The sequence below is a fragment of the Herpailurus yagouaroundi genome, unplaced genomic scaffold, assembly GCF_014898765.1.
Source record: "Herpailurus yagouaroundi ecotype Mexico unplaced genomic scaffold, PumYag 182, whole genome shotgun sequence".
Classification (NCBI taxonomy): domain Eukaryota; kingdom Metazoa; phylum Chordata; class Mammalia; order Carnivora; family Felidae; genus Herpailurus; species Herpailurus yagouaroundi.
Genome location: NW_024412413.1, coordinates 39,809,777 through 39,837,641, shown reverse-complemented (window position 1 = coordinate 39,837,641; position 27,865 = coordinate 39,809,777). Strand labels below are relative to the sequence as shown.

The window sequence follows — 27,865 nt, the reverse complement described above, 5'->3', positions numbered from 1 at the left end:
TATATGCTATATTTCCATTAATTTCCACTAGATAATGTGACAGATATTTTTTAAAATCTTCAAAAGTTTTGGTCGACAGAAATTTAGGTGCAACCCTTCAGCATGTCAGGAGTTGAAGTGTTTAATCTTTTGACATTTTTAGTGCTCAAAAAGGTTCATTTTATTTTATAGTTTTTTACATATCATCTTTATTTGTTCAACAAACTCCTCTGTATCCTTTTCCCTGAAACCACAGGGCTTTTTTGAGGCTCAGGGATCCCCTCATATTCACATTTCCCAGAACTTTACTCTTTTTTTGCCTGTAATTTTCTAGAATCCCTTGGATTTTACACAAGTATAAAATACTTACAACTGACATAGCATAAAATTCAGTCATGCTCATTTTATCAGTTGCACACAAACTTCCTCATTACATACATGATACCCACGGTTAGTTTGCATTTTATTTTTATCTGTTACACATAAGCCATTACTTTGTTAAAGAAAAAAAAAACCCATCCTGCAGAATGGTGGAGAGAGTGTAGGAGACTTTGGTTCTGAGTTCTACACAGTTTGGCACTTTCTTCCCTCAAATGTAGAACAAGAACATTGGAATTGTGTTCCTTTTCCCATAACTTATCTACTGTGACAGGATTTTTATTCATGTGACCTTTAATTTCTTACTCTCTTCAGATCTAGAAAAGAAATGAAACTTTTAGAATTCTTTGAGAGAAAGGAAATAATTGTATTCATGATGTCCATTTTAGTTAGTAAAAACGTCTCTGAGAGGCTGACTTCCCCAAAGATTAAATGAAATGTCCATTCAGTGGTAAAGTCGGAATTGGACCCTCAGCTCCTCACTTCCCACACCACGTACTAGCTGTGGGATACACTTCCTCCTGTCAGATTCCTCCTGAAAATGTAATTTGTCATCTTCTAAGTAGTAGACAATTAAGGCCTGAGATTCATTTTCGCTGCAAATGAATAATTAGTGAATGTCAATTTCATGTTTTCTGAGTCCATGCAGAAGACAAAAAAATAGTCATGTTAAAACACTTAACAGGCCCTTTAGCTGTGATGACACATCAGTTCTTGGAGATGAGTATAAATATTATTATTGTTTTCCTCCTTAAAAGATCATCGAATCTGGGTCTCACTTAAAAGTTTACTGAACATTTGTCTACTCAATTTATAGCTTTAGGAGTGTTTTGCTAATAGATTCAAAAAAATACAGTCATCTCTTCTAAACATTGTGTTTGCATTTGGTTTTTGCTTTTTTGTTGTTTCTTTTTTTCTCTACACCCCCTTACAGCACAAGGTGCCTCAAACCCCAAGCAGCTGCCATCTGGTTTGTTTTACATAACTCTCTAAGCCCATTCAAGTGGCACTATACCAGCGAAGAATAAAATATATATTTATATATATGTATATATTATATATAGTGGATGGAGCCCAGGAACTGCGCCCAAAATAACTTGTTAAAAGTCATTGAGCATAACAGAGGGAATCATAGGGAGGTCATAGCAGCAGCTGCTCTGGAACAGCTCCCTCTCTCATCATGGTGCCGTAGGCATGGTTAAGAAGGCAATACTCACAGCACCTCCTCCTCCTCCTTTAGTTTTTATGCCTGTCTATCACTCGCATCTCGCTAGCTGACAAGCACCTGGGATTCAATTCCTGCTGGATTTTAGAAAGTTACATTAATTTTGGTAATTTCCCTATTGTAGTAGTGAGACACCCCCCACACCCAGTTTGGCGAGCAGCTTTAATATTTCATTGCATATTCATGTATTGCCTCATGTTATTTTTGGTGTCTAATGGAGACAGCAGCCGGGGCTTCATGAAAGATTAGTAAGAGCCCTACAAATAGCTTTCTCACTGTTCTACTAGATTGTTTTTTTTTTTTTTCTTTTCCTAAGAGGGCGGACCAGAATTCTTTTCAACGAAGACATATTTGGTAGTGAACAAAAAAGAAACTTCCCCAGTCCACAAAGAATCTCCTTGATATGTGAGAATATGTAATTATGATTACCCCCAAGACAGCCTGCCCCTGTGCCTCTGTTCAGCTACTGGAAGGCACCAGCTAATCTTCACGTTTTGTCTCTTTCCCCTAATTCTTTTCCCTAATTCTTCTCATTTATATTATTTAAAGAATGTCATGTTTCATTAGTTCCACATTTCTTTTGGTGAGATATAGGACCCCAATGGGAAAGAAATCATCTTTTTTTAAAAATGTCCCACACATACAACACAGTTTACTCCTTCTGAATTGCAAATAATTTATTCATGGCATATTGATGTCTTGTAACTTTTATATTTACTGGGCTGTTCTTTAAAACAATTTTCTATTCCATTTCCCTTACTCATCCAGAGATTTATAAGAATGTATAGCATGCAATATAGTGAAAAGCCGAAAGTACCAGAAAATATTTTTAGAATAGAGACATTCTACAAATGACAGATTTTTTTCCATTTTAGGCCTTATGAAAAATGGATTTGAAACTTATAAAAAATGTATCTGGAACATCTGAGTGCAAGGTTTTTGATTGGATTTTAGAATTCAGATCTATGATTCAAAAGCAATTTCTTCTTCTCTGAAAGTGGCCACACCGAATTGATTTTTAAGGAGAAAGAAAGGGTATAATTTGGATTTTGAACCCTTTTCTAAGGATTCATATTGTTTCACTTATGCTGACTTCCTTCATCCCTACTGCATCCTTATGGAGGAGGCAAGTATGTGTTAAAACAACTCTTTTACAAGAGTTGACCTTAGGCAAAGCTATAAATAAAGCTTCACTTTTCTTTGTCCTGTTTCACCTTTTTCATTCCACATTTCCTATTATAGACCCCATGTGGCTTTCTAGAGAACATTTTTTTTTTCTATCTTGAAAGGTCTTATTATCTTATAACGCCACTCAAAGAATTTGCTTTTTTTGCCCACCACAAAAAATAAAGGGAGGAAATAATAAACCCAAATGAATTAATCAATAATGGTAGACCTTCCAGTAAAAATCAGGTAAGTATGAGATAGATGTCCAGGAAAGAAAACTGGAAATTTTCCAAGTTTATGAAAATGCATAGAGGAGTAGGGAGAATTCTGTTTTGTCTCCTGAAAAACCAAAAGTCACTACCCCTATTTTTAAAATCTTGATCCTCAAACTCTGAATATTTTTCTTCACCCAGCTTTCTCTCTTCTGTGATGGTTGCATCAACTTCCACTGAGTACAGCTAATGGAGAAAAAAATAAACACCTAATTGAATAAAAAAGATAAGTAGGTTGAAACTCAACCCAAAGTTTAGTCTGATTTGCCATGGATAGCTTTCTAACTTTTGGGAGCAATTGGTCCTTTTTGAATGTTATTTTCCACCTCTAAAATTAGAAAGCTCCAGCATATTTTTTAAACGGTTCTGTAACAGGAGCACCTGGCTGGCTCAGTCAGTAGAAGGTGCAACTCTTGATCTCAGGTTGTAAATGTGAGCCCCATGTTGGATGTAGACATTACTGAAATGATTCTGCAACAGTCTTCATTTAAATTTGAACTGTACCCATCTGCTAACTGTGTGATCCTACCCAAGCTATTTATCATACTTCACTTTGTTCATCTATAAGATCATTGCAGTGCCTACTTTGGAAGAAGTTATAGGAAATAAATGCTTAGTTGTCTTCTACTGGTTTTTAGCTATTGTTTAATTCTAAGGGCTATGTTTTATTACAGATATATTAAACGGCATACTTGAAAAATGTGAACAACATAATTTTAAGTATTTGTAGAATAGCTGATGTTTATCAAGTGATTATGGGCCAAACATTAAGTCCTTCATTTGCAAATCTCATTTAAGTCCCTCAATAACATAATGTAGAAGGTATACTTACCCTTGGATTACCGATGAGAAAGCTAAAGCTTCGCTAAGCACACAGACACAAGTAAAAAAGTACTAGGAGGGGTTTTCCAAAGAGGCCATGTGCCATACTGCTTTCCATTCTAGAGTTTTCTGCCCTCGGTCTAGATGATTAATACCCAAATAAATGTTGCACTGGATCCTAATAAATATCCATCTTTCCATCTCCTGAATCATGTTTATGATCCGTATGTGCTTTATATTCTTTACCAAACCTGCCAGTGAACTTCGAGACATTAAGTATATATTTTTTCAGCATGCACACCCAGAAAGTCAGAGTGTTTTCAAACCACAAGGTATTACCCACCCACCTTTCCTCTGAATATCACATACGAAGGATCAAGATTTTCAGGAAGCTCAGACTTGTTTAAATTCACCTAAAACCAGATAAAATTAATGTTGTAAGGCCCATGAGACCCCAGTAGAAGAAACTACATCAAAACGCACACACTTCTTCATTTCAAATGGAAGAAGCCAGAGTTAGCACCCCACTGTTTCCCACAGATGGTGCAAGTCATAACATGTGAAATTGATACATTTCAGCTCTCAGCCTCTCGGGGTGCAATACCAGCACACTGGGAAAAGTCTCTGTTTCCTTCTCCAGATTAATTCTCTTCTTTCCGAGAAATGACTTTCAGCTATTTTAGACAATATGCCCTTCATTTGGAAAGCGATTTATATTCATTCACTCACAGCCATCATTCAGGAACATCATGGATTGATAGATTCTAAAAGCCTAGCTTTTCATTAGTTCTGTTTGCAAGGCTAATTTTCACAGCCATTGATCATTTACTCCCAGTTGCTCCTTCTTTCCAGGACTTCGTGTCCCACAAACATTCTTTTGATGCAGTGGTCCATTACATGTTTCTATCCACAGAGATGTGTCTATGCCCCCTAATAATGACAGCAGGTACTTACCAGAGCAAACACGTTCATGTTCCTGGTGCTAATTAGGCACAGAAGGTTCTACCTTTCACTTACCGATGAGAAACAGACTGAGTCTCAGAGCAGAGAAGATCAGGAGCTTAGTTGCTTATTTAACACATGTATTATTGGCACCTAATTTACACTGAATATATGCAAACTCTTTGCTTTGTTTCTCAGGTATCCTATTATTGTTTACACTTGCAGCTGTTATTATTGCTAAATTCAAATTAATCACAGGGTATCTCCACATAAGTCACTACTATCTTACCAAAAGCCAATGATAAAAATAAGGAATGACCTGATGATGGATCCGATAAAGCTACTTCTGATCTCTAGGCACACATACTAAAGAGATTTTTCCCTTGTTAAAGTTTACTCATCAAGCATATATGTATAAATACCTATTTTTCTGTTCATAGGCTCACACGTGAAATAGTGTTCTGAGTGGTAGATTCTAGTACATGAGGAGCCTGTGGAATAAAGAAGAGACAATTCCTAGCAGTGATGATTCCTACTAATAGAATATTTGCAATTACAATGTGACATCTGACATTTTAGTTGCTATGCAATTAACATTTTCTTCTTCTCTTCTACCTCCCGATACACATATACATGAGGATGTGTAGGTTTCATTATACCACGATGGTAAGGTAGAGATATCGGTTGAGATTTTAAGACGTTTAGAACATTTTCCAGACTCCAAAAATGAGTGATAAGTGATTTCTTTTTTTGCTGTCAACAAATTTGTACTGGGCATTACGATGACCCAGGGACTTCACACATACATAAGATCTCCCCAATTAATCCTCACAGCAAACTGTGAGGTACTTGGTGATTTAGTATGGAAGATGGGACATATACTTGAATGACCACAAGTTAAGGGATAAAATGATGACTTCCATAAGCAAAATGATGTAATACCCTAAGTACAAAGTAATATATGTGTGTGTGTGTGTGTGTGTGTGTGTGTGTATACACACACACACACACACATGTAACAACAGCTGTATATATATAATAATAACTATACAGAAGGAAAAGTTTCATTCTACCTGAAGAAGTTAAAAAACAAATTCCTTAAAAGGCAACAGTAGAGTCAGATCTGAGGGTGAAAAGGTATTTTCACTCCAAATCCTATCACTTGTTCTTTCTAGATGTGTATCACTAGCATTATTCTGATGTTAAACGAGCAAGAGAAAGGTGTAACTCTGGCAAAATAAGAAATGAAGGTGGGCATGCAAGAAAGAAAGGAAGGAATAGAAAGCCTGAAAATATATGAAGTACCTAGCAAGGACTATGCAGAAGAAGGAAGAAGAGTGTGTGTGTTCATGAAAAAGAGACTATGAAAGACAAAAAGAACGAAGATCTTTAATCCCAATGAATTAAAATAAAAGAGTGGGGAAACAGGAAAGTCACTGCTTTGCCGCTTCCTCCATACACCCACCACCTACCACCATCAAGGCCACCTAGTTCATTGGGTGCCGGAGCAGATATCACTAGCGTCAGAAGAGAATCTGACCACAGATCACATGTATAAAACATTCAAGGCTCAGGTGCTCATTCAAGAAATGCATAGGAGGGTGAAATCTGTGCTTCACCCGTCAATGGTCCAGAAGTTTACAATGTGAAGGCCTAGCATGTAAAGAAGAGGATGCAAACGAAGAAAAAACACCTGTATTGATGGTGACAAATATGACCTTTTCCCCATAGTCCAAGCTGAGTGATCTTACTTGAAGGTCAAGTATTTCATGACATCATTCTGGCTTGCTCAGGGGACCTGCCTGTTGACTGTGTCTCCACCACTCCTGGAAGGACATAAGGACTGCCCCAAACATCACCCCAGGGTCTAAGAACTGATTAATGTTGAGTGCATTTACCATCTGTTCAAATATTAAGACTCATTGATCTCTGATACAGAGTCAGTGGGGTTTTTCTCTCCTTCCTTCCTTTCTTATAATTTGATACCACTGTCTACGCTGTTCATAAATGCTTCTCTAGAATCAGGTGATTCCTTTCAAAACTGTGGATGTTCAAACTGGCAAATGATACCTAAACTAAGGTCAGCTCTTCTCAAGTGACCCTACATCTGGCTCCACATAACACGGAAGATTCCGAATGACTTAATAGCCTGACAGAATCCCTGTAACTTTCAAATGAGCTTCAGGAAAAACACAGAGCATAACAAAGTAAGTCCAAGAAATGATTTTTTAAACATCCTTGTTATATCAAGGATTGTTCCATACCTCAGAGGCTACAACAATGCCACTACCAGACTCTCAGGAAATACACAATCTGAGAAAAGCAGGTGTAAACAATAAATACCATATGAAGCAGTAGTCGCTAGAGGTACACAATACTAGGAAAATAAATTAATTCTGACTGGGCTAGCTCAGAGGAGAAGGAAAGGGTTGACTTAGAACTTGAAACATTAAAAAGACAAGTCTAGAATTACGTAGAGGCAGAGTTTGCAGATGACAGTTTGCCAGAACTGGGGGAATTCGGGCTTCTATCAATATGGAGAATTACTTAATACAGTAGAAATTTAGGGGTGTTTCATACCAAGAATTTATTTCAAATTCGCTTTAAAATATTTTACCTTAAAGAAGTTAAGTTACTTATTTCCATGTTTTCATTTACTATTAAGATCCATCAGGGGCGCCTGGGTGGCGCAGTCGGTTAAGCGTCCGACTTCAGCCAGGTCACGATCTCGCGGTCCGGGAGTTCGAGCCCCGCATCAGGCTCTGGGCTGATGGCTCAGAGCCTGGAGCCTGTTTCCGATTCTGTGTCTCCCTCTCTCTCTGCCCCTCCCCCGTTCATGCTCTGTCTCTCTCTGTCCCCAAAATAAATAAACGTTGAAAAAAAATTTAAAAAAAGATCCATCAAAACAACATGACCAAAATATATCTTATTTTGTATAAATACATTAAAAATGGATGAAGCTAACTTTAAATATCTTTCTTATTCATTGCTTCAAATCTCAGAACGTTTTTGCTTTTCGTATATATTTTGCTTTTGTTTTCTTTGTCCCTGCTTCTTAAGTATTTTTAAATCCTGGTATGCTCTGATAAATAATTGCCATAGAGCATATTAGAACTACAGAGCCTCAGATTAGTTTGAAAACTGGAATTCAAGTAAAAGCATAATTGGCTACAAAATTCACAGACTCTTACTATGGTAATAATCTAACTTCTGTTGAGCCCTGAATTTCAAGTCCCTGCTAAGCATTGAAACGTGTTTAAATTCATTTGGAATAGCAGTGTTTTATGCGGGGTGAGCATCTGAAGACTAAAGTATCTATAGTCTAACCCTTGAAAATAAGCCTACCATAAAATTCAGTAGGCTAATTTTTCCCATCTCAGTAAATCCAGCACAACATTCAAAGAGATCACTATTCTTATTGTGAGATCTAGATGCAATAATCACTGAGTTAGAAGCCATGTAGTATTAAAAAATTGAGTTGTTTTTTGTGGGTTTTTTTTTCTCCTGAGTGGGGATGGTTGATGTTGCTTCTGTTTAATTATAAACTAATCTAGCAGTTCTCAAAGATAAACATGCATCCCAATTACCTGGAGGGCTTGTTAAACTAGACTGCAGAATTCTACCCTCGGTAGATCTGGAACAGGCCTGAGAAGTTTCATTTTCAAGTTACCGGTAATGCTGCTGCTGCTGCTACTGTTCCAAGGACCTCGTTTTGAAAATGACTCTTTGTGTACAGACACACACACACAACCAGACTTTAAAGTCTTATTTATGAAGACTTTATAAAAAAAAAAAAAAAAAAGATAACTCTGCGTGTGCACAACATTCAACCAAACCACATTCCTTAATCTATCGGTATTTACGTATTTAGTGATACATGTAATCATTTTCATGCAAAACTTCTGTTTTCATGTGTAAAGCTGGCAAAACCAGTCCCCAGCTGCTGGGAATGCCTTAATGCTGAGGTCAAATTTGCCTACAGAACCCTGCCTACTGAGATTTAATGCCAGGAAGATAGATATAAAACTGGCATTTCAATAAGCTACTTTGCTAAACTTTAATAACACCACTTCCGTTAACCTTGGAGCCCTGATTAAAATACAAATAAGTGAGGAAATCCCCATTGTTAACTAAGTCCATTTTGCATATTTATTGCTATCCCTTTTTATTTGTAAGGGCATGTCAGATTGTGCAATGAAATCTGTCCTCTACTTGTTGGGTCTTTGATTTTGCCTTTTCCAAAAGGAAAAGAGTTAAGATGTAGACGCCTGATATAACCTTCCGTAGCACCTTATCTACACTTGTAGAAAATATGAAAATGCTTGAAAAAGGGTTTGCTGCCTCCTTTCCTTAACTTTCTGTTTCCTACTCTTGTCTATAATCTGCTTTCAAGGTTTTTCACTTGATTTTTCACTCCACCAAAATGAAAATTACAGCTGTATTTATTTAAATATTTAAAAAGAAATGCTGTATTTCCTTGTGTTGAGTACTGCGGACTCTCAAACGTTTAATTCAGTGTTATCCCTTGTATATCACGTAACTCAAATAAAAAGAGATAACCCTGGAAAAGAGAATGCAATACAAATAAGCTGGGGTTGAGCAGTGTGAGAATACAGACATTCAGAGAAACACGGAAACTATTTGACACCCGAGAAGGTGACCACATAGTCATCAGGCTTTGGAACTGATTATGGGGAGGAAAAGGGATGCCCAAAGGAGGGTACGGAAAGACTGATAGGCAAGATTTTGACGTGACAGTTCAAAATGGACCAAATTTACAATTCCATCACATGATCAACCTTCTTGTGCAGTTCAACTTGGGAGGAGCTAGGGTAGAAAATATATAAATACAAAAATCAAATTTCCTACTTTTTCCTTTTATTTGATTATGGAAGGCTATAGAAGGCAAGGCTAAAACTATGTATCTCAGTTTAACTGCTTTATCTATGGATTTCTTACAGAGAAGTGCCTCCGGTGGCATGAATAATTTAGAACTGCTGGCATTGTTTATATTGGGAGGCTGTAAATCCTATTCATTCATTCATTCGACAAATATTTATTAAACAGCTTCTATGTGCCGATTATTGGGTAAAGGAAATACAGTTGTGAACACATAGGCTTTGCTCAACCTGATGGTTAGAGCACACCAATATAGAACTCATTGTGCTAACATGTGCGGACCTTAGACACAGAGGTACGTGGAACTGTGAATGGATCAAGGGGTACTAGTCCTAATTGTAATGTCTGCGTGCTCCTGCCAAACTGAACCCTAATTTAGAATTTAAGTTCTATGCGGGGGGGTGGGATGGGGGGGATCAGTCTAACCCATATTTATTTTCCTTTAGCAACAACTACAAAGAAATGTGTCCCTTTAACCTCTGGGAAGGCTATTTTCCCTTCCAGAGGTGGGGGCGGGGGTGGAGATTTAGATCAGAACTAATTGCTCTGTGATTACTATTTTCCCTCCCGTAGCTCCATACGGCCGGGATAACACGCATTGTACACACAACAGGAGCTAAGACAGTCAGTCAATTAGGGGAACAATTAGTTCCAGTTTCTGTAATTCATTTGAGTTTGTAGATGAAATTGCCTGAAAATATTAAGAACATTAAAGATCAGTGATAAAACCTAAAGAAAGCAATTTATATTCCAGTTTATATTCCAGGCAGATGCTTAGTTGACACCTGCTCTTCTGCAGACAGGTGACGTTAATGCAGTAATAATTATAGTTTGGCAGCAATTAATAAATAGACTGTCAAAACCAGTCAAATTGTGTTCATGGTTTTGGAAGGCTGCTGATTTTAGCTTTGACATGATGTGGCTGAAGTGTTCCTGAAAAGCTCAAAATTGTTAATTAGAGGATGCGATTCTGTAACTCCCCTTCCATGGGTCTTAGGTTGGAAATTTTTGGAAACAAACATTCACTTGCAACCTGGTGTCTTCTTTGGGGTCTGTGTTTACTTGATAATTTATATGTAGAAGGATGTAATATGTAGGAATATTCTAAGATTTAGGAGACTGATGAACCTACAACCGAGTCAACTTGAAGAGAGAGAACTTGATGGGAGTTAGTTTTTGTTGCAGTATCATAATGTAAAAATCAGGGGAGGGCTAGAAATCACAGTGGAGCAAGGGTAATAGCCTGGCTTTAAGTGAACTCAAAGTCCTACCTCATGCAGACAAATCTGCAAGTTTAAACCTAGTAAGAGACTAAGGGTTCTCTGGTCCAGGGAATAAGAAAGCAGAAAGAAGGTAAGGAAAATGGTCAAGAACATTAATAATGAACTCAATTTCTTTTAAAGCAAGTGATAAGAAGAAATTTAAAGCCATAACTTTACCAAGTGTTAAGATCAGAGATTACCCTATCCTGACTTAATAATATACCTCAACCCACAATATAAATCCCTGATCAGTTTCACACATCTGCTAGTTTGCCCAGACTTCAGCAAAGGAACAAATAAAATACTGATGTTATTTAACAGTGTGTATGCATAATATTTAAGACCCAAACACATTCTGAGAGTAATGACCTAGAATTACTCAAGTTTAATTCCTCAGAGAAAATTTATATTTTTTAAAAGGTAGCACTGTTGGGGCGCCTGGGTGGCTCAGTCAGTTAAGTGTCCGACTCTTGGTTCGACTCAGGTCACGATCCCATGGTTCGTGGGTTTGAGCCCCACGTTGGCCTCTGTGCTGACAGCATGGGGCCTGCTTGGGATTCTCTCTCTTCCTCTCTCTCTGCCCCTTCCCTGCTTGCTCGTGCTCTCTTCAAATAAACAAACATCAAAAAAAAAAAAGGAGAACTGTTACTTTGACGAATAAATAATTTCTTGCTGAAAACTCTGATACAAATAAGACTGCTAAGAAATAACGAAGGCAAACAAACATCACTATCACCCCCCCCAAAAAAAACACAATACCAACAGAAAGTTTAAGTATTAAACTTCTAAACCAAAACAAGAAAAAAATTCATCGTATCTCACACAAGTTTTCCTAGACTTTAAGTAAAAATCTTGTAGAAATTTGTGATAAAGTTCCATTTTCTAATTTAATTCTAGGACTTAACCATGAGGAAAGCAAATTAAAACTCTCAGCTCCTTGTCTGTGGTGTTTAGTACTTATATCAACTTTTGCGCTCTAATTAATTTTACTAATCCTTTAGTTAATGAATAAGACCGGGGGCAGTGGGGGGAAGCATCAATTTCAAGAACAGAGGTAGAAAATTGTTAATTCAGAAGTGACCCACAGCTCCCAAAGCATTCTCGTCAGCACTGCTTTGCGATCCTGTTAATATTTTATTTTGTTTTATTGTTCTTCATAGAGCAAAATGTTTCACAGTTAATCTCTACGGTACTTTTGTTTCTAAGCTCTCTAAAAGACATTGATCTGGCAGTAGCCAAATATTTGAATATAAATTGATTTTATGCCATACACAGAAAACAAGTATTTTATTGATATAAATGGTTTCTTTATTTGTAGAATTACACTAAAAATTATTTTGAAACAGCATGATTCCTTTCTGGACAGTATTAGAATTTCATGCCTAAATCAAGTTGAACATTAGTTTTATAGGAGTTTTTTGTCTTCTGCAATAGCATAAATGTCTATGGTGAGAAGTGTCAAGGGAGTAGAGATGTAGTCAAAAGCTTTGAGAAAGAAGACATAAGTGTGAGATGACAGAATGGTCACGTGCAGAGAAATTGTTAAAGCTTTTCTCTGTTTTAGGCCTATTCATAACGACAATACTTAAAGACTGAAGTCATTTTCTTTCAATCTGCTTGTTAAGAGCAGAACACTTGGGTCTAAATTATATATGCAAGACAGTAAATGCACAGATATCATGGAGACCGGCCACTGTAAGAAAGGGGAAGTCTGCATCAAATTTTGAAACTACAAGCCTTGTACACTGACATTCTGTTATCAGCTGCCATTCTGACATCAAGTCCCAAGCATCCTGCACTGAATGTTTATTATAGTCTTTAACCAGCATGGCCAAGACAGAAGTCTCAAGGACAGGATAGATCCCCACGGTTGTTTATTGCCTCCATTCTTTTACCCTCTTCAAAGCCACGCCGTTCTTACCTCATCTAGAATGCTGTGTTCTCACTCAGAACTGTATTCAGGCTTTGATGATGGACTTCTATAAAGTGCCATCTCCATCGGCTGATTTCTACAGAGACTTTTCTTTTCTCCAACACGCTCTGCAAAACGCTGGCTTGCTTCTTTACTTGTTATCATGAATAACAGCATGATTTTGCATGCTGCCCTTTTTCAACACTGAATGCTCTATATCTGTCTTGTCTCTACCAGCTGCCTTCTCACTCTTCCCTTGTCAGCATTTTGTGAAAGAAGAGATTCAGTAACAATGTGTGCCCAATATTGTGTAGGTTTTATATTCACTTTGGATTTGAAGCAGGCCTCCATATTTCACCACCGAAATGCTCAATCAACCCTCCAATTACCGATTCTCTCCAAAATTGAACTTAATCTATTCTAACATGGAAAACTTGGAAATGCATTCCTTTAGGTATGCTGTTATTATTTTCATCTTTGCAGCTGTAAACTTTCTAGTAAAGCTACATTTTCCCTCTTCTGTCTACTTCTAGCCTGGAAAATTCTGATTTTAAGCTCGCATTCTAAAAGTCTCTCTCATATTTCAGTTGGGCTTTTAATTTTACTCCATTTAAGAATACTTTGCTAGCATTCCTGCCTTTTTTTTTTTTTTAAACATAAAGCTTGCACACATTGTTTTGTTTTCAGGGATAGTTTTTCCCAGTGATTTTTGTCCTTGATCACAAAAGCCCCTGAGTGATTTCTATGAAAAAATATCCAGTAAACAAGCGGAATTTTATTAAGTCCTAATTCCTATTTTTATTCTATATTTCACCTTCTGTAATACAGGGTGACTTTTAGATGATTGAAATCAACACTCATATTTTATTCATGTTATCAGTACACTTTTATCTTAGGAAAAGTGTTAGTTCATCTGTAACATAATATCTAGTTATGAATTTGTAACAGTGTGCCCTCACTCTGAAATATCTCCTTAGCCAGTTGGATATTAATTGAGATTCTAGATATTGATATTAACCATCTTATGGAAAAGCAATTGTATATTAACAGCGTGGAAGAAAAAAACATTTGGCTAAATACAAATTTTCGCCTAATTCATCATAGTTTATAACCAGACTGATGAAAAAAACTTGACATTGTAGTCATCAATGATCTTGACTTGTACTACAGGGAACACTGCAAATCTTCCTGTATCTGTTGTTTTACAGTGAGGTTGAGATGATTTCTGCTTAACATTTAAAAGTCATGGTAATATGGTATCTTCAGACTGGAAGTCATTTAACACTTTCAAAGAAGTTGGGTACATTCAGCCCAAGTAGTTTAGATCACTTTTCAGTTTTCTTTTAGTATGTCATAAATATTAAATTTTGATCAATAAGTTTGGGAAAAAAGGCCTGAAGATCTTTGAATTGCCTATGGAATGACTTTATTTTGATGAAATTCTGAATATGAAATAAAAAGGCAATTTAGCTCCATATACTGCTGTCAGTAAGCCAGCATGCTGGCTCATGATGCAAATAAGCAAGTATTTACAGATCGTGCTTCTCAATGCAAACTAACACACTGAACTCCTTGAACTCCTTCTCTGAAGATCTGACATGCACACTGTGCTATATTCAGCAGTCTTATTACTGAGCCAGCCACTCAGATGGAAATGTCATTAAAGCCAACTCTTGGCCAAAATGAAAGTTTACAAGTACCCACAGGTAATGAATTTATCAAAGTCCTATTTTTCACAATGATGTTTACTTACATGTAGGATGGTGACTTGATGGTATTTTATAGGAAACCTGTTCATAAGTTCACTTTCTTAAAGCGGTATGATCTGGGTTTGTCAAGATGAAAGACGACATGAAAAAAGTTCATCAACGTATCGCTAACTCTATCACACCTTGACTTGATGGAGAAACCAAAAACAATCCATTGCTTATGAAGAGACCAAAGCAAAGGAGGAAAGCAGCAGTGAAGGAAAGAGACCAAAGCAAAGGAGGAAAGCAAAGCAAAGGAGGAAAGCAGCAGTGAAAGAAAAGGAACCCACCAAGAACCACTTGGAGACTATGCTACATAATGAACATAATAGGCTATCTGCCTCTCAAATATCCTTTCCAAACATTTGACTCCCTGGATTTACTTACTAGGTGCTCCCAAGCAGATCAAGGTGTAGTTGGTCACTGTCCCCTCATGCAAACTTTGATTAATCATGGGCACATGAGAAAATAGAATGTTTAATTTGAATACCATATACAAAATTAGAAACCTACCTTAACCTTTCAAATCTTCTAAATTAGATCAAACCAATCACCAAAACCAATTTTCTCCTATTTTAAATCCATTTGTTTGTATGTACCTAGCACCATAGGATGTAGGGCAATCATCTTCATTTCAATTCATACAATGTGGGGAAGATACAGCCCTATTCTAAATAGGAGAAAATATAATGAGTATCTCTTAAACTTATTGATAACCATAAACTAGGGGGTCAAAGGCACACACAGGTAAAGGGTTTTAAGGGGTCAAGCTTGCACAGCATAGTAAAAACGCTAACCAATAGAAAAAGTAAATTTTATTTTTGTTATTGTGGAAATCAGATTATAAAGTATTTGTATATCGTAGCTTTTGGCTGCAAGCAACAATAAGCACAACACAAAATGGATTAAACTATAAGGAAAAGGTATTATCTCCCATTGCAAGAAGTTCCAAGGCATGGTGGTGGTAGCTTTAGCTAGTATAGCAGCCCCACAGCATCATGAGGGTCTTGACTGCTGTCAACTTTTAGTATCATCATCTGTAAAGCACCAGCCTTCCACGCTGGATTCTCCCATGAACACATGACTGCAAGCACTTCCAAGTACCACACACAAACACAACCACCACCAGCAGAAAAGAGATTGCTTTCTGTGTATATATGTTTAAGAGTTAGAAAAATTTCCTCAGAAATCACCCAACAGACTTCCTCTCCTATCACAATAGCCTGAACTGGATCACATGCCCTTCCTTGACTAAGCCAACCACAGGCAAAAACAATGAGATTACCATGATTATATATGTATGTATATATAGAGAGAGAGAGTGGGGGGGACTAATAAAGTTCACCCATGAGTAGAGATAAGGAGCTGAAAAAAATAGGGCTTGTCTTAAATCAGAAAGACTGATTAGGTGAGCAATTGACACATGATTTTATTATTTCGTAAAATGTGTGTATTGTTCATTCAGGTTTCACGTGCCCAAGTTAATTTGTTGGCACACAACAGAAGACAGAATTTAGGAAGAAGAATAAGCCAAATCATCACTTTCTATACTTCATATCTGATATATACACATAGACATACATACATATATCTAGCATATAAACTTAGTCTTCGGGCCCCACTATAATCAGATAAGTTAAATCGCAGTCATCTTCTATCTGGTGGTATCTTCTCTGTGTAGCCTCCTAGAATTATTTCTACTACAGCATGTAACACATTGGATTCTAACCATCTGTATGCATCCCCAAGCATACAGATGGTGAATGAACTACTTGAAATTTATCCAAAGCACCTAGCATCATCATGTCAGACACATTGCAGTCATCCAATATATTCATTCATTCAACATCTATCTATTCATTTATTAGTCAGGCAGAATTCCATAGACCCTGGAGCTAGCCTGTTTCACTCTAAATCCTTGCTCCAGCGCTTACTAGCTGTGCAACCTTTGGCATGTTTTCTCATCTATAATAGATAATAATATTGCCTGACTCACGGGGTTTATTTTGTGAGCATTAAATGAGCTTCTATGTTTAAAGCTCGTATAAAAATGTCTGGCTAATACTATGGGCTTATAAAGGGTTATTCGTTTTATTTATTAATACACTATTTCTAACTGTAGACTGCAGAATTTTTCATCATATTTACCACAATCTGAACTGTGGTATGGATCGATTTTAAAGCTTTGCTTCACTGTGTGACAAAACAATGACAGTTTGAGCACAGTTTGATAAAAGAGGGCTTTGAGTTGCAAGCTTAGATTTTCTCTCAAGCGCCTGCAGCTCAGAAACAGCAAGTGTTCAGAGCTGAGTTTCAGCAAAGCAATGAAAGATGGGAATTCCAAATTATCTATCTGTAGCTTCTATAGAAAACATTTTGGGAGCCAATTGGCTTGATCCAGCTAAGCTGTATCTCTTCATTCACTGCCAAAAGCATCTAGCATCTTACTATACAAAAGTTAAAGAGAGATAACTTCTATTAATATTGTACACAATGAGCATTGTTGCTGAAAACTATCTTAAATTGAGCCATGAAAGGTCAATTTCCTCTCTAGGTTTTCCCATCTACCATTGTAGCAAAAAAAAACTTAAGACATTTTGACCCTTACTGTACAACTTCTAAAACATTGCAAAATACATTTGGCATATTTATAATGCATTTTAAAGGCAATTTTGATAGCTTTTCTTCATTATGATTCTGACATGCTTAACAAAATCTTAGGAGGCCCCTTCCAGTCATCCAAGTTCTCAACTGAGGGATGCTTTTTAAATAGATGGCTGCTTTTAAAACTACAACAATATTTTATTAATAGAGAAATGGGTACACAGTAAATAGATTAGAAAAACACTACTAAATTTGTGAATTCATTAAATGCTTTGACAATTCTGTCCTATCCCAATTTTCAAAATTTATTTCCCTACTGTAGGCGGGAAATTTTCAATTTTGTTTAAGAGCCCTTGATTTTCTGTATCATTTTACAGTAATTCAGTACTTGGACTTTGAATTGGATATAATTTAGTTGTTTCCATTCTTTTCTTGTCTGTATTATAGGTCTGAAGGGGAAAATATCGCAGCAATAAATTTAATTTCCATTTGGCTCATGGATTTATTTTTATTTTAGTTAGTTCTTCTGAAATTCGTATTGCCTTCAATTGCTAAATATAATTGTGTTGATTGATCTTCCGGGAATGAGAAACTCAGTTTGTTAAAAATTTTATCAAGTTTATTGCTTTATAATACATTATTTGTAAATAATGCTAATGCTTTCTCTTTGTCCTGTAGGAAATTTATATTTTATGTATTCTAAGAAACCATTAATTACAAGATGTGTCGTTATTTTATATGCTACCAAGAAAAAATGCTACAAAGTACAGTATGCTGAAAATAGTTTCATATCCCTTGAATTTTTATTTTGTACTTATCGAAAAATCATTCAGACTTAGGTTTTATTTTGTGTCACTTTTGTGCATACAAATGAGGAAATTAAAAGCACAATAGATTACTTATTATGTTCCTAAATTTCTAAACCTGTTCTCAAGTTAGAGTTAATGATGCCCATCTCTTTTTGTGCACCATTTACCTTTGTGCTACCAGTAGTGTTGGCTAAAGCATTTCTTTAAATGCTGTTCCACTAATGCTTCCAGAATCTTCCAAGACACTTGACTCTCATTCTGCTAGTTTTAATTGTGTAAGGTTACAGTAGAAAGCTTTAAGACCACAACCAGGATTCAGATTCCTTCCTCAAATGTCCTTTAAATGATTTGTTAACTGGAACATCAGTGGGGATAACAAGCAGATTGGGAGTGCGCAAGCCTGGCCAATAGTGACATTAAGATGCCATAGATTATAAGGCAAATTCCCATTTCTGAGATGCAAAAATGTGAAAAAATACATTTAATTGAATGTTTTAAATACTCATCTGTCAGTTGGCCTCCACGGCATTTTTCTAGGCTTTAGATCACTCTGTACGATCAGTTCTATCACTCTCCGACATACATTTAATTATGACTGCAGGGCAGACAGAAACAGAACTTACCGACTCTGGCTATAAATTTAAATATTCCCCAAACTACCAAGCCTAGTGAACTACACAGTAGGTTTTACTTCTGATGATGCCTTCCTGATCACAAGGTGAAGCTACTCTGATTATTATATTAGTTTTTATAGTATACTATGTGATAAACTCAGACCTGGAAACCAGGCCAAAGGAAGCAGGGTAACTGCACAAATGGCACTGAACAGTGGTCATGGTGTTTGGAAGCCTCGCTTCACCCCTTATTAACTGTGACAATAAGCATGTTTCTTCTCTATGCCTCAGTTTTTTCCAGGTACTTCATAGCTTCAATTCCTAAAGGAGACAATCTTATGTGCCTCACTCACTTTTTCATGCCAAATAGTGTCATTGGCCTTAGGCCAGCACCTAAGTGAGCTGCCCTTGAGTCAAGTGCTCATCCCTCCATAAATCCACTATGACTACGGCAGAAGGGGTGGCCATGAATTCTACCTAGACTCTTGCCCATCATTAGAGTCTGTGAGCAGGACAGTTTCACGGAAAAGGAGCTATGAGTGGGTAAGGACTGGGGTTCATATCTTGAGTACATCTCCTACCCACCTCCCACTTCTGTGGGATCCAGGGTTAGATCTGTCTCTCCTCAGAGAAAACAAAGTTGAAAAAAGAAAAGAATGATTTTGAACAAGTTGGGCTAACTTGGAAATATACCTGAGTAGTAGTGACTTTTTTTTCACATAGAACATTATTTTTCACACAATCAAAACTAGAGTGAGATGGGAGAATAATCAAATTCTTATTACAACCAGTATCCTTCCACCTTTAAGGAAGATGGACCTTGAGGAATGGCTTTTGCCCATCCTGGGGCAACAAGAATGGAAGAAGATGAACACCAAAAAATCTAGAAAACCAAATTATACTTTAAAAGAAATAATTTACATTAAATATGAAAAAAGAAACTTGATAAATCAAAGTTTTCCAACGTCTACTAAGAGTAGCTGGCCATTGAAAAAGTTTGATCTCTAGTTTTTAATACAAATGTTTGCTATTCTACTGTTTTCAGCACCTCACATCTGTACCTTTCTCTACTTATTTCCTTTGGATCCAAATTTCCTAATTCCTGGTCCTACTTGTTACTTCCTATTCATGCTTTTCCATCTGCCGCTTGGCCATCAGGGTCATGTTTCTAGTTGTGTCACTATGTCAAGAAGATGACTGTGATTTGCAATTTGCCACTATTGGTATCAAGAGATACCGTAGCAGGGCATATTGGGTTTCCATAATGGCAGGAAAAGACAGCTAGGAGAAACTCAAGGGCTGCCTTGAGGTTGAGAATCGGGGTCTTATTCTCCTTTTCTCTGCCTTCACATAAAGCATAAGGGTCAGTAGATACTCATGACATACATCAAGTGCCTGGTACATGGTAAATGAGACCTAACAATAAGTGTTTGTTCTCCCCTTTGAAGGGAAGAAACTAAGAAGAAGAGAAAAGATAAGGAGAATAGGAGAGTTTTGATCAGAGAGAAGGAGAGAGAAAGAGAAATAGAGAAAGAAGGAAAACCAATAGGGCACTCAGTGGCTGCAGAGAAACAGGTTTACAAGAAGGGAGACAGAAGGCATATAGCACTTTGTACAGAGCCAGGAACTAGAGACTGTGGTGATGGTTCCTTGGGTGTACATTTATTACCAAGTCCATTAAGTTTCATACATTAAATATGTACAGCCCTTTGCAGGTCAGTCATGCTTCAATCTCAATAAACCAGTAAGTCAATAAATAAGTAGATTCCTAGGAAACGCGGCTGGTGAGCATTCAGTATTTCCTTCCTGCTTGCGCTCTTCCAAAGACACTTTCATTATAAAAATCTACACACCTTTTCAGTGTTCGTAGTGTGGTATTTTTAGGGTCGGGGAGAGATGCCGATTCTATACTCAAAGGCAGGCAGAGCCACTTATATTCAATGTGCAAAACTATTTATGAGAAATACTACCTGAGAACCACACTCTAAAGCAAAATCCTCCCTGTACCTCTTAGGAGGCTTTTGTGGCTAAATAGGTAAAATCTGGAGGCAACTAGATCTACTTTGGAAAGAAAAGAAGAAAAAGACCCAGGAGCCTGTACTTTTTTATGGTTTATGAAGGTAGGTGGCCTGCTGTGCTTCCATTTGCTCCAAGGTCTGAAAAAAACCTTTCATCTCTCGCCCTTTTACTGGGACTATCGCCAGAAGTCAGCTGTCATCGCCATGAGAGGGACTATATAACTTCCAGTTTCCCTCTTCCTTCCTTCAAGAGAAAGTATCTATTTAAACTAGAGAGAAGATATACCTTAAGCCTGACATTCAAACATCTGCAAACTTGTGGAAGATTTGTATAATGCTGCTAGACTTCACTTACTGCCTAAAAATCCTTGGGTGTGGAAAGAATTTAAATGAAACCTCGACATTAGTTCTTCCCCCCCCCCAAAAAAAAATCTTCCAGAGTGGGTGCCATAGGTCCATAGGTCAGATTCCTAGGGAGCTGTTCTGGGTCTCATGTAGCTTGCTGGGGAATGCTTCCTGGGTAGGGAAACTGGGAACGCAGGTTTTGGGCAAAGCGAGTTTCTGAAAAACTGAGGTGCAGTCACCACAGGCTTTAGCTGATCCTATAGGGCCCTTCAGAGATAAAATTGAGGCAGGGGCCAGGCCTCTATACCAGCATCCACTCATCAATTGGATGTGGGCTGTCCCTGGGGAAGTGGATTTAACCTTGGGCGTGGCAGCTCCCTCCAGTCAAGGGAAATCATTTAGGAGAGATCACTCAGCTCTGAGCTGTCTTTAGGCAGCACTCTCTGAAACTAAGGGCCTCATTTCTGAAAGGAAGGGAGAGATTCACATGGCATCCTCTTATGGTTCCCACCTACACCTACAGAAGGTCAAGGAAAATTCTGATGGAATAAAATCACTACATTCTGTCCTCCATCTCAAAAATGCACTCTAACATATTCCATGGTATCTGCTGGATTCTCTATGATAATTACTTCAATAGTTACTTTCATTTTGGGGCATTTCTGCCTTTGAATGCTTTTTTTTAAGTAATATTTTCAGCATCTCTTTTACCTTTTTAAATTTTTTTTAACATTTATCCATTTTTGAGAGTGAGAGAGACAGAGCATGAGCAGGGGAGGGGCAGAGAGAGAGGGAGACACAGAATCCAAAGCAGGCTCCAGGCTCTGAGCTGTTAGCACAGGTCCTGACATGGGGCTTGAACTCACGGACTGTGAGATCATGACCAGAGCTGAAGTAGCAAGCTTAAGCAACTGAGTCACCCAGGCGCCCCTCTTTTACCTTTTTCTCCTATTTGTTTTTTAACTTTGCATGTGATTATTATAAAATACAATACTTAAATGGAAATAGTGCTTCCTCCAAAAATCGTTATGTTTATGCAGTATGGTAGACAATCTCACTATATAATCTGATAAATCTGTATCAATTTATAGACCTAGAGATAGGCATAATTAAAGTCCTACTAAGAAGAATATAAGGAACAAAGGGAAGTTGTCATGGGAACCAAAAATCCTGATTTTCCTCATTTTGTACCATAAAAGTATTAACCTCTATGATACCTTAATATTTTTTCTACATTGTATTTTAACCACTGGTCACTTTGAATATTGTATTTGCTATATACATAGCTAAATCATCACTTCCTACAATTTAGCTTTTTACATTACATTTTAAAACAGTTTTTTTTAAATCTGGCACTAGGAAGTTAAACTCTTCCTGCAAGAAGCAGTTTTTCTTAAGAGCAAAATAGTGTTAAAGGTTTTTTTCTCTGTGTAATTGAAAATAGTTCAGATTTCTAATATATTGACAATGTAAACATACAGGAGAAAAAATGATTCTACCACAAATTTAACATTTTAAATTTATCTTTCCAACCTCTTTGATACTGAGTTTTTTATTTTGAAAAATTGGACATATTTCATATAATGTTCAATAATTTGCTTTTTTTCATCTAACACTTACAATGTATTTCTAGGTTTGTAAGTATTTACCGTGAAGATAATTTTAATAATTTTATTTAACGATTACCATAATTTTAAGTCTCTCTTTACATAGTTTCTGCTCTGTAATATGACAAATACGTTACAATAAACATCTTTAAATTGTTTGTACACCCCAGATTAATTCTTTATTGTGAAATCCTAGAAAAAGAATGTGTACTTCTACAGCTCTAAATGTATTTTTCTAAATGTTTATTTTTGAGACAGAACACAAGTGGGAGAAGGGCAGAGAGAGAGAGAGAGAGAGAGAGAGAGAGACAGAACCCAAAGCAGGCTCCAAGCTGTCAGCACAGAGCACAACACTAAGCTTGAAATCACAATCAGTGAAGTCATGACCTGAGCCAAAGTCTAATCCTTAACCAACTGAGCCACCCAGGCGCTTAACACTTTTATAGCTTTTTCTATGCTGTTAGTTTGGCCTCTATAAAGTATTTTTCTATTCTATGGGCTTTCCCAATTGCTCACTTTTCTGAACCCTCACCTTCATATCTACATATACCCACATTTAGAAATGAATATATATTAGCTTATTGTTATTTTAAGTCTTAGGTTTTTGACTATTTGTGAAATTAAATGCTTATCAGGAGGATTTGTATTCCTTTCTTTGAGAACTGCTTCCTCGTGTCATTCGTACTGAACTTTCTCCTAGAGGGGAATTTATTTTTCTATCCAATATTATTTCTCTTGGCATATTTCAAGATGCCAAATTCCACTTTAACCAACTAAGTGACTACACTCTAAAATTAAGTAACCCGTTTCCCATTGGCAAAAAAAGGACTTGTGTTTTCCATTTACTGGTAAACCAGTTCAAAAGAAAATCATAAATATCTTTCCAGTACCAATTTAATTGTTTAGTACTATGTAAGTGTTACTATTAGAGCAGTCTAGGGGAAGGAACCTTGAATCAGGCTAAATCTTTGTAGGACAAATCACTTAACCTCTCCACATCCCAACTGTTTTCTGTAAAATAAGACCAAGTTGCTCTTCAGGGTGTAATGAGAATTGAGATTATACGAATGACAGTATTTTGGCACTCAGTAGGTCAGTAAGTGGCATCTTTAGTTTTCAATAGCCCCATTAGTTTTATTGTATCTTCAGATGTCCTTTGTTATAGTGGTAAAGTATACGCTTTTTATTCCCATAAATATGAATTGAAGAGCCATGTAAATGCTCTAAGTTTTTCTATTTACAAACAGCATTATCTCTCAAAATATGAAGGAGTAAGAATATTAACAATCAGTCTCTTTGTCAGTATATTAGATCCTTAATTGCCCATTATATTTTCGTATTTTATGAAAGACTTTCATTTCACAGTTAAGAAAAAGGAGCATTGTCTATAATCTTTTCTTGATTTAAAATAATTAGAAATAATAGAGATAATATCATTGACAAATAACAGTTGCAAGTTTATAGCTTTTACCTTTTTTGATAAAAACACTTCTAAAGCATACCTCATATCTGAAGAGGATTGGAAATATTCATTGCTTCATTAAAAAAATATACTGAATATACTTCAAATCCAACTTCTATCAAACAAGTATTTTTTAAATAGTCTTTTAGATCATTCAACTCATATGTAGAGATGTTTTATATTCCATTATAAACTGGAGCAACATGAAAATATTCAACAACCTGAGTGGAAAAGGACCCAACCATCTGTGCACACAAAGGCTAGAAAGGAGTTTGGGGTGGCAGCTGATCAATCTAGATGACCAGCAACAATACCTCACTTCTAGAAGATGCAAAAATTGAACTGAAACGTAATTAGACAATATACCTTAATGATGGCACTGTTGTATGTAGGCATTTGCATTTACTGCAATAATTTCTTTTAAATTCTACAGTAAACCATGATTCTTCAAATATCCTCAACTATCCTATAGAGATAAGAAATAATGCATATCATATCTGGTAATTCTCACAGCAGAGGACCAAATTTAGTTTTTGAATACATACATACTAATATTTCATACATATGTATGTGTTTGTGTATATAATTCTAGTCTTAGCTGACTCACATGAAATATAAAAGTTTTGTTATTATCAATATCAGTAGTTTCACCTAAGTTATGCAAACCAGACTCCAAATTTTAGCAGGGAGACACATCCTAAGCTAAACACAACCAGAAAATCAAGAAAACCTTCTAGAAAGTGACTTTGAGTTGGAGAAAAAACTACAGTTTTCCACCGTCTGGAAAATTCTGGATTGCCAAGTATTACTAGGGAGGGTAAGAGGGGGGACAGAAGGACCGATTGACTGATCTATTGATACAATCCTAAGCTCATTGAATAGATTACCTCACTGCATACTCAAAAACCTTCTGTCTTTGGTAGGATTATTCTCACTTTACAAATGAAGAAACTAAGGAACAGAGAAGATCTAAGCCCCTATCTGTCTAACTCTACCCTTTCACGTTATATTAGTAGCTACTAGTGGAAAATTAAAAGCTTTAAAAAAAATAACATTTGTAAAATGAAAACTGATTATCCGTGTGTATTTATGAGCCTCAGCCATCCCCTCCTTCCATGAAATCCAAAAATCTCTGGATTTTAAGATTATAATAATACATCCATACATCAGAGATTATTCTACTTACTGTTTATTTCCACTAAATAAGTATGCATAATTAATTCACAAAAGACTCTAAATCTATAAAAATCCTTTATCTCTTTTCTGGTTATTTCCATTTCTTTGCAAAAGGGACTCATAGGTCCATCAACTTTCCTGCTGAGACTATGAAGTTACTTTGCCCAGACATGTTTGTATTTATCTATTTCTGCCCCAAATCCTGTTCCCTTTCTTACCAGCACTGCCTGAAATCTTAAGTCATACAGTAAATTCATTATTAAGGCCCAGAATATGTTTAGGTTGGAGAATAGGGCTTCAATTCTGCCTTTTTAGAACGCCTTCTGCACTGCACATGTACTAAAAAAAATCCAGGTAAGACAGGTTTCAGTTTCTTTACATTTCAGAAGGCAGATAAATTAAGAGGTCAAATGTCCTATCAGAATGCATTCAGCCAAGAAATAGAACCAGAACTGAGGTCTTCTGTATTCAAGGCTAAGAGGTTTTCACTGGCTACCTTAGGGACTAATTGTTTTGTTTTGTTTTTTTTTGTTTTAATATTTTGGAGATAAACATTTAAAGTAATTGAATACATTAACTTAATAGAATAACTCAATAATCTAATCAAGATGAATCAACAGAAATGGTTTGACAGACAAGACATGTTTCATCATTATTTCCTTGATACATACAGTCAATCATGCCACATTTACAGTGGCTTCAAACATTTACCCAGCAAGACAACTGAATTATTGATCACAGTATTGTCTACAGTAAATGTCAAAAATAAATGACTGGGAAGAAAATGTACCATCAATAAGTGAAATTCAAAAGCTTCTCTAGGACACTCCTGATATCTTACAGTGTCCATGTTATACTAGTATTCTCTATAACCATTTTAAAAGTAACTAATATTTTGAATGCATGCTATCATTTATCAACATTTTGAATATAAATATTTAATCTTTCTTTCCTTTTAGAAAATACAAAATGTTCAGAGTATAGAGCATATATGTTGTCAGCAACTGTTTCATACACTGTTCTGTAATGTACGGGTTAGAAGTTAAATCCGCACAATAAATAACTGGCAGTATAAACAACTAGTAGATTTGACAGCTCACATAGTATTGTTGGGACAGTGTTTTCAGTAAGTACGTCTGGTCTTACCTTCTAGGAAAGACTCTCCACCGTGGTTCCATAAATACTTTATGAACCAACATAAAGTAATATGCTAATGATAGACTATTTACCCAGGGAGCAGGTGCACTCTCTAATGTGTTTCATCTCTGGTGCACCTTTGATGTGGGATCAGTTAAGCCATTTTGAATTGTTCTTTGTTTTATTTATTTATTTATTTTGCTTCCCTCCCCTCTTAGATTCACCTGAACCTAAAATGGTGAGCGAGAGTCACCATGAGGCCCTGGCAGCCCCGCCAGTCACCACTGTTGCGACTGTCCTACCACATAATGCCACAGAGCCAGCCAGTCCTGGGGAAGGAAAGGAAGATGCCTTTTCGAAGCTGAAGGAGAAGTTTATGAATGAGTTGCATAAAATTCCACGTAAGTACTATATATGGTTGGTAGAGTAAAAATAAATGCTTAAAAAATGATCTTATGCACGGGGTGGGGGGGGGGGGGGGGGACAGAACTCCTCTTAACTTACATTTGATTTTTGTTAATTGTTGGAAGGGTAGCATTCCAATAATAAAATGGAGTATTAGAAATGGAATATTTTTAAGTCTTTAAATATACTTTATACATGAAAGCCCAGTTTATAAAATATTTCTACCTTGTGTTTCATGCAGGTGGGGTCTTTTTTAAATGTCTATTTTTCTCTAGAATATTAATGTTTATGAGTTGTACTGTATATATTTTAACCTGTATTTATGAAATTATTCCATTATAAAGATTATTCCTAAACAATGGCTAAAATGGACTTTCCAATATTGCAAGCTTGATTTCCTTTAATTTACTAATATATCAAAATCTTCTGCATGGTTTTTAAATGTTTTTTTGTTCTCATCAGGAAAACCTAAACAAAAAACAATAACCTGTAGTTAAGCTTATTTGTATGAGTGCAGTGCTAAGTTCAAAACCAGTGGTGTTTAAATCTGAAACAGGTTTTTTTTTTTCTTCAGATGTGAACACTTATCATGAACTAGACATTTTTTTCAGATGCTGTGAAAACAGATTTTCCCACGAAGCTTATTCTAGTGAGGAAAAGAATAAATCCATCTAGATGCAAATACAGAAAGTCATGTGGTCATAAATAAGAGAAACTGAAGAAGAGTAGGTGGGATATGGAAGGGCATAGACGGTAAAACATTATTTTTTAGGATGAGCAGGGCTGGTTTCTTTTGTAAGGAACCCTGGAAGAAGTGGGGGGGGGGGGGGGGTTATAAAATGTAGGAATTCTGGACAAAGGCCCTTAGGCAAAAATCTGCTTGAAACAGCAAGGAGGAGCCCAGTGAGCCTTACGTAGAGTGAATAAGGTGGAGGTGGGCAGAAGGGGAACTCAGATTGTAGCACAGGCCGTATCATGTGAGCCTTGTCAATTATTCTGTGTAACTTGAATCTCCTATGAGTGAAACAAAATGCCTCTGGAGGGTTTTGAGGAGAAGTGTCCCAGGATCTGACTCAAGTTTT

General features: G+C 36.5%; 1 protein-coding gene across 5 annotated transcripts in view; it reads left to right on the top strand.

The window, feature by feature from the left end:
- The window catches only part of SYT1 (synaptotagmin 1), a 554,276-nt gene that overhangs the window by 318,557 nt on the left and 207,854 nt on the right, over positions 1–27,865 (top strand). For 4 of the 5 annotated variants that reach the window (XM_040491356.1, XM_040491354.1, XM_040491352.1 and 1 more), the window contains one exon: positions 26,597–26,779. In XM_040491356.1, coding sequence (XP_040347290.1) covers positions 26,614–26,779 — 166 coding nt within the window. In that variant the 5' untranslated portion in view covers positions 26,597–26,613. Of the gene's footprint in view, positions 1–8,158; positions 8,165–19,142; positions 19,150–26,596; positions 26,780–27,865 lie in introns of those variants that run through there. The other variant, XM_040491355.1, reaches the window with a different exon arrangement.